The sequence below is a fragment of the Oryza glaberrima genome, chromosome 3 (genome assembly GCF_000147395.1).
Source record: "Oryza glaberrima chromosome 3, OglaRS2, whole genome shotgun sequence".
NCBI lineage: Eukaryota > Viridiplantae > Streptophyta > Magnoliopsida > Poales > Poaceae > Oryza > Oryza glaberrima.
In genome coordinates, this window is record NC_068328.1 from 9,564,236 (window position 1) to 9,575,532 (window position 11,297).

The 11,297-nt window shown below is 41.0% G+C and overlaps 1 protein-coding gene across 2 annotated transcripts; it reads right to left on the bottom strand.

Moving 5' to 3' along the window:
- Window positions 1-63: 63 nt before the first annotated feature.
- Window positions 64-7,540, bottom strand: LOC127765340 (phosphoinositide phosphatase SAC8). Of its 2 annotated transcripts, none has more exons than XM_052290208.1 (20): window positions 7,266-7,540; window positions 7,017-7,091; window positions 6,027-6,154; window positions 5,818-5,909; window positions 5,643-5,700; window positions 4,639-4,695; window positions 4,516-4,549; window positions 4,177-4,257; window positions 3,954-4,060; window positions 3,381-3,467; window positions 3,211-3,288; window positions 2,560-2,624; window positions 2,320-2,418; window positions 2,076-2,175; window positions 1,395-1,503; window positions 1,254-1,326; window positions 1,065-1,158; window positions 605-691; window positions 452-518; window positions 64-367 (listed from the first exon to the last, which is right to left on the bottom strand). In XM_052290208.1, the coding sequence occupies exons 1-20, from the start codon at window positions 7,444-7,446 to the stop codon at window positions 237-239; spliced, it is 1,803 nt and encodes a 600-aa protein (XP_052146168.1). In that variant the 5' UTR covers window positions 7,447-7,540; the 3' UTR covers window positions 64-236. The 2 variants fall into 2 exon arrangements, with proteins under 2 accessions (XP_052146168.1, XP_052146169.1); XM_052290209.1 differs by having other exon boundaries at window positions 64-364; window positions 7,266-7,538.
- Between the last annotated feature and the right edge of the window lie 3,757 nt (window positions 7,541-11,297).

The following is an 11,297-nucleotide window of genomic DNA, read 5'->3' on the forward strand; positions in this document are numbered from 1 at the left end:
AGTTGAGAATGATTACCAACCATGTATCCATGGCTCATCACAAGATCTACTGAGAATGTGTACTGAAAAAAAAAAGGAACTTGGGGCTGCTTAATTTGAGGTGTTAGTCTACAGGGCAAGTTGGCTCTTATAGATGTACTACTTGCTGAGGTTCTTTTTTCCGTTGAGTTCTGAGAAGGATTACAAATTTAGGGGTGGGGGTGGTTCATGTTAGTGTCATTGGTATAAACAAAGAATTATATGAGACCACACAAACGAGGCTTAGAGCAAAACTGCTTCCCATTTGCTTTCACCAAGGCTACCACTCCAGCCGTCAAACCCGCACAGATAATGGAGGTGATGAAGTGTTGTGCATTCCGTCCAACTGCTGGTTAGATGAGATCACAAATGTAAAAACAATCCATCACACTACGGGAACTTCTTAAGTGAAAACAAGTACGAGGAGGCACACCTTGACTAAGAGTGAATGTGGTGGCAGTAATCCCACCAACTATGATTGCTGAAGCCACAGGAAGATACTGCAATCAAACAATATTAGTAATCCCCAGTATCGAAATGAACATGCTAATTATTAAGGCAGAAAAAAAATGAAAATGCTGATTACCGTTGCAGATTCAAATCCACCATTTTGAAAAGGAGAAGAGATGCCTTTGCTGACTGTATAGTAACCGCTGATAAGGTCTAGAGCATCCTGAAGATGAGTAATGAAGTATTAAAATTTAAAAGAAGCCAGCAAGAGCACATTTTGTAGAATATAAACTGCAGCAAGCAGAAGATTTTAACATAGATGGTTTAGCATGACAACAACAGGAGTTACAACAGATAATTACTTCAAATGGTTTGTTTGAACGTTAAATTAAAGTTGTATATAATAAGGTACATCCATAAAACTGTTACTAGACCATGCAAAGATTAGTTAAGTGCTCAGACGAACTGTGTGCATTACAAATCAATACAAGAAACACCTGAAAGGATCATTCACTGATAAAATATGATTTGACAAGACCAAATATTAGGGAAGCAATTTACTATGTATATCAGAACTGGCAGTGGATATCACTTACTTGTCTCACTCCGTCATGAAAATTATTCAAATAATATCGTGAAAGAGCACTCATGCCATCTTTAATCAATCCAGGTAATGTCTGCCTTCCATACCTGTGTTATTAAGTTGTTGCCATGGATTTAACAATACAAACGCACCACAGTTGATAAACAAATTATTGTTGTAACAATAAATGCTAAAAAGTTACCTCACTAGGTCCCCCTTTAGTGCATAAGAACCAGCATATTCCAGGCTTAGCTCATCTCCATGTTCAACCCACACTGCGAAAGTATGACTACAATATATGTAAACCATCTTGGTTTCTATAGTAAACAAAAAGGAACCTTACTTTTTTTAAAGGTGTCACTAATGTCTCCAGATTGGGAAATGCTGCCAGATGATGATAGAGCCCCCATGCGCTGCAGCTGTAAGTCCAACGATTTTCTAGCAAGGAAGCTCTGGAAAGCAAAGGAAAAGTGTTAAAAACGGATTAGTGTTAATATAGTCAATAGATCACTAAACATACTACATAACACCATTTTCAGTATTTACATTTATCATCCTCAACATTAGTAATGAAATATTATATCACGGTGCATGCTCAGTTTAATCCCATGGGATCATTGAGAACAATGCTAAATCATTTCCCTGCTCACTATTTTGCTGAAGGAATGCTCATTAGAGTGAAGTGGCAAATTATGGCATGTGAAAATGTGAAATACACATTGCTAAGTACCAACTAACATGTATCTATCCAAATCAATTCAGGACATGCTTGAGCTATGCAATGGATCTGACTTAGCAACTCACACCTTGGCTCCATATCATAGAAATTCGACTTAACTAGAGCCATATGCATCAGTGCATTAGCAATCTGAAGGATTGACGAGATAGAAGAATAGAACTGTTAGCATGACATGCAAAGGTCTAAGGAGTAAGGGCTATCACAATATAGCTGGAAGTTATTACCTTTGTTTCAAAAATAATCATGATATTTGTTAACTTGATTCACAGAAATGACAAAACATACCTGAGTTACATTTGTACGGTCCAGACAATCTATGCAATTGGATCTAACTATGCCGCTTTGCTCCAGGAATATCTCTCCTTTGGAGTTGATAAGAAAATATCTGCTCAGCTGGCCCCGAAATTAATCAAGAGCAAATTACTTGCCATAGTTAAACCTTCAGTAGTTGAAATAAATCTTAAAGTAGTCTCATCAGGAACAAGAGATAAGCGTAAATGTTGGCTATTTAAAGGTGTTTAAAAATTACCCTTGTTTCTGAATAGCTTCTTCAATTTGATTGTATAGAACTTGCAGATTATCAAAGTTCCCTCCACGACAGATATGATGGAAATCAAAATGCACATACCTGTAGATAAAGTGAACATCAGCATAAAATGATAATTTTATATACATGCTAATCCTGTTAATCCCAGAAAGATATTTTATCACTTTTATAATCACAAATCAATAGAAGGATATCTTATGATTTTCACGAAACATCAAGCACCTGATGTTAGGAATCCTCTCCATTTCAGCAGCAAATGCATTGCTTAAATTTCCTTCATCTCCTTGCTGAAACCAAACAAACCTAGTTAGATGAACTGTCTTCTGTCCTCGATAACCTAAAATAAATAATTTACTAGATCTAGATTAATGTATATGCACTACCAACTGATGAGAAAACATGAGGCACGACACCTCAAGCCAAAGTGTGCAATACCCAATATGTTTATTAAGCTTCATATAAGTTGGATTATACAGGATTGAAATTGGTTTGTTGCACTTTATTTTTCATGGAAAAAGGTCATTTACACAATTTACTTATCCATATATTTTTTTTTAAAAAAAGTGTGAAATTGCTTCAAGGCAAACATATTTCCTTTTGAATGTTCATTTCACTAATTTCTAGATTGGAAATTAAGCAAATAGAGAACAGAATATCATAGCACACAAGGTTCAGCTATTTCTAACCAAGCAAAGAGACTACATGGATACAAGTTCATGTAATTTAGCTCATACTGTGAACACAGCACTAAATCATCAATCGTCATACCGTCGACAACTAAGTTTGATAAACTTCACAGTTGCATTACAGTGTTCAGTTATTACTATATTAGATAAACTAATATTTCAACATCAACATGAGCACAGGACTTACCTTATCTGTCAAATCAACAACAACTGTGTCCCCATATCTTTGTGAAAGATCATGAAAGTGGCGTTGGACAACCTTCGGCTGTAAGCAGTACAAGTTTGTAAGAGATCTACAGATAATCAGTGTGAAAGGTCATTTAAGAGGTATCAAACTAAAAGGCAGTAAATTCCTACCGTTTCCTCATGTTCAATTATATTGAGACATGGTTTGTAGCTTAAATCCACTATTTGCTCCCAGAGAAGTGGAATGGAGCCTCGAACCTAACAAGGGAGTGAATAAGATTGTGAGGCACTGGAAATGGGACAACATCAAACTAAATGACACTCCAAACTTGTACACATTCCTTAAAGGGCTATAAACGATATACACCACAATTATGCATAACACAAATGAAAGTAACTGTAAGATATTATATGAAGCCTATAATATTTGAATGAGGATAAGAAATTATGTAACATTGGATTACAGGGGGAGGAGAGTCTATCTTATTCTTGTTCATATTGAACAATATGAATTTATGACCAATTTTATCACATTGAACACCACAATTATTTTGTTGATATAGATTGATGACATTCTTTCTTTGGGAATCAACTTGATAGTATGTATAAAAAATATGAATACCAACATACAATCTAGCACTGATATCCATTGAATCTATTTCTATATTAATAATTAAGCTCTCTTGTCAATAATCCATGATCATCCAGCAACAAGAAATTTCATTTGTAGTATCAAGAAGCCACCTGTATAAATGAAGACATCAAACCTTCATACTCTGCCAGCTGTTCTGTCTCAACAAAATTAGCTGTGGCACCTTCAAGATTTGCACCTCTCCTCCACATTCTTGTTCCTGCGTTGAATGCATGTAAATGCAATACAAGTTGGAAAAGCATCATTATGTTTGTATAAAGTAACTCATACTACAACTTTCCAATTGAAACATCACAGGTGAGAAAAAAGTACAACCTAGACGCCTGTTGCATCTACGTGAGAACAACGTTATTCTGACAGGTGCCTCCTTTAAGGAAAATTGCGCTGTCTGAAAACGTTAAATAGTCAAGGATATAGCAAATTGCTAAAGCATGTTTCTCTGCTGATGATTGAAAAACAATGAGCACTGTATCACACATTTTCAACAACTAAACACAGATAATCCGTATATCCTATACTGTCCTCCTGGGTACCAAAAGTCCAAAACAGAGAAACCGATGTTACATGTAAAAGGTAAATGCTCAATACACACCAGTGAAAAGTAGAGATAAGAATAAAAAAATAAGCAGTGAAAATATCTGAGATTTTGGATATTTCCTTGGACCAGTAGGATGATAAATTCATCAAGCTGCAAAAAGAAAAAAGGGAGAAAAATAAGCAAAGATGTAAAAAAGGAAATAAATAAATAAATGTTTTAATTTAGTCAAACATGATTACTTTTGCTTCAATAAACTCCTCTAGCAAATTTTTGTTCCAAACGAAACGTGGGTCAGCCTGAAATATAAACTTAAAGAACTGTCAGGAAACAGAGTAAAGATGAATGATTATAAGTAACATAACCAAAAAAAAAAACTAGTATAGTTTTCTGACTTAGCATGTCTCCAATTATTATGCTCACTGTGGCTGTTGCAAGTCAAGCTTCAAACAGTACAGTGCAATCGAGCATACATAATGATAGATAAAGTCTCTGTATTAAATGCATCAGCAGTCAGGTCTGTGTGCAGAAGCTGCTCTAACAAATGCACACATCCCGTTCATCAAATCCTTTTGTATAATTAAGAATTGTATAAAGTAATGGTAGTTAGAACAGATATAGCTAGCACTTAACAGTATACCAAAATCAGCTCAATCAAGAATCAATAAAATTCACAATGCCAACAGAACAGATTAAATGATAAAAGTAGTTGTTCCCTCTCTTCCTTTTTGACTGACAATTAAGAATCCATGAGGTCAAACATTCTAAATTTACCTCCTCTTAAAACTATCAAAGTTGGATGTATGAGAACTACATCAGTAAATTCATCATTAAGAACACTTCCATAGCATTATAGGATTTATAAACTCTAATGACAATATATTTACAAAAAGTAATGCTCAAAGATATTCTTTTTCTCAAGCATGGACAGAAGAAAATTACACCTGAAAAGTAATGGTCAAAATTGCATCTGATTTGTTTGGATGTTACATCTCCACATCCCAAGTCCTTACACAGTTCAGGCTTTGCATTTTTGTTACATTTTGCAACACAAGATTTCAGCCATTTATATGAGTTCAGTTAATCAGACTTACAAATGCAAAAAACAATGCAAGTTTAATTGGAAAGAGTATTATAAATAACTTAAGAGAACAACCATAAAGATTTTCTCAAAGATAACAGCCATAATGACTCAAATACCCAGGAAAATAGTATGTACTAAATTATGGAGTGAATCATCACTAACCTGTTTCCAGAGTGGCTTATGTACCCGCCCAGCAGGCAACTTTGATGCCCTCTGCAAGCTACGAAGTAATAACTCATAAGACAGAAAATAACTAGTGACAAAGTTTATCGCAAGGATGTGCACAGATAGATATTTTAGTTGACCTATCCACAGTCATGCATAACTTGATACTTACTTCAGTGTCAAATCCCTGTCATAAGAGTAATAAAGCCCATGAGTAGTTTCTGCGATTTTCAGGAGAGACATGAAATATGCCTCATCCCTTTTCTGCAATAAGATGGCATACACAAATTATGATACTGTGCCCAAAAATACCAGATAAAGATAAACAATGCCCAAACAATGTGGATAAAATTGGATGCTAACTACTCAATATTGTCATACTTCTTGTGCAGTTAAATGCTTTATAGCCTCGTTGCAGCATAAGAATTTCATCGAGTTCACATTGTAAACAGGGGATCCCTGATATGAACCAGCGTCCCTTTGAGAAGTGATGACAAGTACATAGCTTCCTGATAAAAAAAAAAAGGGGAAAGTGGAAAGCCTGCTGCATAAAATTATAATTTCCAAAAAAAAAGGACAGAAAATTAGCAATTATAACATGGAGAACTTTACAAAAAGACATAAGGAAATCATTTTCCTTTATCAAATACTTCCAAGCGAAAAATATTTCCAGATTTTTATCTACCAGATATAAGTTTGATTATCTTCAGCAGTGAAATGTATGCTCAATTATTGCGCAAATGGATTTTGTATGCTGCACTGTCATACTCTCAGCAAAACAGTAATTAGTTGCACTGTAAAAGTGAGTATTTGGATTTTATTTTTTGTTGGACCAATAAATTTTCTAATAATCCTTTTTTATATTTTTCCTGACAATGTGGAATTAGTATGTATAATAAAAACTACATTCAAGTGTAAAACCTAGAATGAATCTAATTGAAATGCAGAAATTTCCCAGCATACAGTTAGTGCTAGGCAAATATCTAAATTTGAAGACACCAACAAGTATTAGTAATTAATTACCGAATAGGAGGTTCAAGTGTCAGACCATGTGATTTTGTATGGTGGAACTTTCATTAGCACGATGTAATTTAAACTGAAATTGCTTGTCAAGCACTGGGTGAATAAACTTGAGTTAAACAGTAATGATTAATATAAGTACATGGCTAAATGGAGGGAAAACAAGCACATCTAAGCAAACAATCATCATCCATATGTTTCTCCCTATGAGGAAAATATGAGTACAGCAAGATAAATCAGTTCCATGTGCAAATTTAGATCAGATCACTATTGTGCAGGCAAAAACTACAAACGAAGCTATCCAAATCGTACGTGAGAAAAACCACAAGCTATATAGAAATGGTGACTCACCGGCGAGCAACCTGATCACGCCAGCCACTCCGTAAATCTTCGACACCCTACAATCGCTTCCCGCAGCCGCTTCCTCTGCACGCGAACAAATGCACAGGTTAGTAAAACCACCATCGGTTCACGAGCCCAGCACTCAAACCAACCAACAAAACCGGAACATAGCCGCGATTTGTTTTCCCCTTTGCTTTGCACGGAACGATTCCGGCGGCGGCGCGCTTCACGGTGAGGGGAGGAGTAGTAAGTGGTAACCTGCGGAGAGGGGGCGGAGGGAGCCGTTGGAGCGGGAGACGGCGAAGGCGCCGCCGCCGTCGACCGAGCGGATCACGTAGCGGTCGCGGAACTCCCGCAGCTCGAGCTCGCGGCTGCAGGCGCCGGGGCGGAGGGGCTCCTCGGCGAGCAGCGGCGCCTCGTCGGCGGCATCCGTCGCCATCGGCGGCGAGGCGCGTGGCGTGTGTGTGTGCGCGCTCGGTTTACGTTTGGATCGGTGCCCCGGCCCCCCGGATCCGTGACGGGAGAAGGAAAAGGGGAACGAGAAATGGCTGATTGCACGTGGTCCCTTGGGTTTATTTGGTGGGGGCTCAGATCAGTTGGGGATCGGGGTGGGAGGGACCCGCAGCAGGTTTACATTACAGTCAGTATCACTGTGCTTACCGCGGGTACGGTAATTTAAATATCACGGTAATCTTTTTAAATTTAAATAAATTTAAAAAATAATTTGATTTTTTGATAAATTTTATATGGTTTTATACGGTTTTTTTACAGTTACTGCGCGGTAACCGTGCTTACCGTCGAGGCGCAGTAACCCCGGCCCTGGCGGTTTGAGAACCCCGCAGACTGAAATGTTTCATGTCTTACACTTCCGTCCCCAGGCTCATCAATAGTCGCCTAATCTGGACAGGTTTCATTCAAAAACTTAAAAGAGACGGAAATGAGCAGCACATTCCTAATCTTAAATAATCGTGTTGAATAGCGGTAGAGCTGCCTGCATCGTGGATAGAACTACGGATAGGTGGTGTATATGAGAACATCGGTGACAATATTTAGGGTAAGCGGAGTAGGAGACGAAGTAGCACAGATGAGAAGAGGTGATAAGGCCGTTAAACTCATCCAGTAATAGAGATGGCCTCGAAGGTTATCTCATTGGATGTAGCAGTATATGAGGAGGATCAACTAAGAATGGTAGAGGCGGTATCACTTAGAGTTTAGGGAAGAAAAATATAACTAAGAAAGAAGGTGGATAGCTGATTTTTATTGGTTGTGTGAACATTACATAGCACTTTGATATGATCTTTGAGGTTATTTGGCCAATATCATGTTAGGTTCTACGCACATATTAAAGTGTGATTAGTTTTGTGTTGTTAAAAAGAATTGAGTCCATTTAATCTATGCAGTGCTATTGTCTACTTTGAATTAATTCCCGACTATCTCATCTCACATCAAACATGCATTATTACCACAGAATTTTGTTTCGTCTATATATTGAGAATAAGGTATTGTTTGATCGAGAGCCACACTTCTGACCACCGAATTAGTATAGTATTTTGTTGTTGCTATAATTATGGTGTGCCACACTTTTAAAGGAATTGGAGCCATTTGTCATGTCTTATTTTCATACCACAGCTCACCGCAATGTGTGGTTTGTCATCACACTTTTAAAGCTAGATAACCAGGTCTATTTCAAGCATGCATCCAGTCATCCATCCTCTGATTATCACATTTGCAAACCATGATTCAGTGATACACACAGATAAATATAGTGGTTGATTTTGTTTAGCTATAGTGCTATACTACTAGTCCGATGAGGTGTTATCATTCAAAGGCTCAAAACACAATAATAACGAAAGAAACACGATATTTTGTAATGGGATTGAAATTAACATACTTCCACCATCCCAAAACATTTGTTATTCTATATTATTTAGCATAAATTAAGATTTAAGAAAAAATATTATATTATCCCTTAATAAATATTATGTAGTTGAAAGTTAAGGATAATCATGGGTAGATTTGGGATAAATTTAACTGAAAGATGATTGATTTGACATGTACTCCGTATTAAAGTTTGTAGCGACAACTATTTTAAGACAAAATTTGAATACTAAAATGACAACTATTGTAGAATGGAGGTAGTACATCCCCAACATCAGCTCTCTCTCTCTCTCCTTCACATTATTATGGGAGCAATGAGTACTTAATAAAACCGTGACACTGAAAATCGCACTTACCAATGTTCTTGTGCTCTCGAGAAATCATCAGTTGGTATTGGATTTTTTATTTATTCAAATATTTTTTAAAAAAATCAAAGTATTACATATCCATCCACTAATGTTCCTGGGAGGACGATTTTTATGACATGGCACATGGTTGTTAGCTCGTACTAACGGCTACACGAAGGAGGGTTGGCTATTTTTTAGGTAGCCCCCTTGCAACCTTCCACGTGACAATTATCATGCGCTAACATCTATATGCCATTTCAGTCAAAAAAAAAAAACATCTATATGCCATGCTATAAAAGATGTACTCGGATGAGTTTCTTTTAGTATGTATTACTTTGAAAAAAAAATATTTTGCTCCTTTCTCGCAGGCCAGGAAGGCCTCGTCGCATGGTCGATGGCCCTGCTGTGCAGGCTCCTTTCGTGTCATCGTGTGCCGGTTGACGAACCGAGTAGGAAAGGAAAAAGTACACCGAAGGTCCCTCAACTTGTCGTCGAGTTACGTAATCGTCCCCAAACCGCGAAACCGGATATTTGATATCTCTCAACTTAATAAACCATTCACTTTAGGTCCTTCGACGGTTTTGAGCCCGGTTTTATCCAACGTGACGGCTGAGTCAGCGTGGGACCCACTTAGGCCTCACATGTCAGGCTGCCACGTCACACCCCCTCTCTCTCTTTCCCCTCCTCTCCCTTCCTCTTCCTCCTCCTCTCTCTCTCAATTTTCTCCTCAACGGAAAGCCAGCCGGCAGGTGGGGAGAGGGTCGTCGGGGCAAGGCGGGAGAGGAGGTCCGGCGGTGGGCGACGAGGCGGTGGAGGCGGGGCCAGGCGACGCTGCGGTGGGCGTCGACAGGCGCCGCGGCGGGGGGCGACGAGGCGGTGGAGGTGGAGCCGGGCGACGCGGCGGTGGGCGTCGACGGGCGCCGTTGTGGGGGACGACGAGTCGGTGTAGGCAGGGCCGGGCGACGCAGCGGTGGGCGTCGATGGGCGCCGCGGTGGGCATTGCGGTGGTGGGCGCAGAGACAAAGGCGGGCCCGGGCGCTGCGGCGGTGAGTGCGGAGGCGGGCACCGCGGCGGTTGGCACAGAGGCGTGCGTCGCGGCGGTGGATGCGGAGGCGGGCGCCGCGGCGGTTGGCACGGAGGCGCGCGTCGCAGCGATGGGTGTGGAGGCGGCCTGGCTATGGGGACGACGGCTTCCCCGTTTTCTTCACCGAGACCAAGTGCACGTCGGCGCCGACGTGGTCCTAGCACTCCTCGATGGGTTCCTCTTCGCTGCTGCACCGACGGGCTTTGCTTCGACCCTTCGCTCCTCCACGCTCGGCCACCGCGTCCCCGACCTTGGTGGCTCACGGCGTGGCCGGTGGCCGGCAGGGGAGAAGAACGGCGGCGGCGCTCGGTGGTGAAGACGGGCTGAGGTCGGGGAGACCGGAGGCCGCCGCCGCCGCCGTGCTCCCCCTGTCCTCTTCGATCTCCCCTCGTGCTCCCGCCGCCGCCACCCTTCCCTTCTCCCGCGTCGCCGGCCATCGGACATCCTCTCCAACCTTGCCCTGGCGACCGTCTCCCCACCCGCCGGCCGGCTGCCCATTGAGGTGAAAAGTGAGAGAGAAAGGAGGAAGGGAGAGGAGGGGAGAGAGAGGGGGGGTGTGACGTGGCAGCCTGACAAGTGGGGCCCACGTGGGTTCCACGCTGACTTAGTCGCCCCGTCGGCCAAAATCGGGATAAAAACCACCGAAGGATCTAAACTGAACAGTTTTGTAAGTTGAGGGATGTTATATATCCGTTTTGCGGTTCGGGGACGATTTGGTAACTCGATGACAAGTTGAGGGACCTTCGGTGTACTTCTTCCGAGTAGGAAACGGACGATTGCGACATCCACGGAAATCCGTGGAATTCGGCCATGGCCCATAGGTGGTGGGCTGTACTGCTGTGGCCATTCGACGCTGGGCTGTGGCCTATGGGTGTCCCGTCCCGCGCGCACCGACAGGCGCGGCCCCAGCCCATAGGTGTTCGAGAGCCTTTCGCTGTTGGGCTTTTCCGCACTGCTGGAACTAGTTCTTGACAGTGGACT

Coding starts and splice junctions, on each gene's coding strand:
- LOC127765340 (XM_052290208.1), bottom strand. CDS start 7,446: ATGGCGACGGATGCCGCCGACGAGGCGCCGCTGCTCGCCGAGGAGCCC. Junction 3,289..3,380: donor TAATTGAACATGAGGAAACG/GTAGGAATTTAC, acceptor TACTGCTTACAG/CCGAAGGTTGTCCAACGCCA. Junction 1,159..1,253: donor CTAAAGGGGGACCTAGTGAG/GTAACTTTTTAG, acceptor TTAATAACACAG/GTATGGAAGGCAGACATTAC.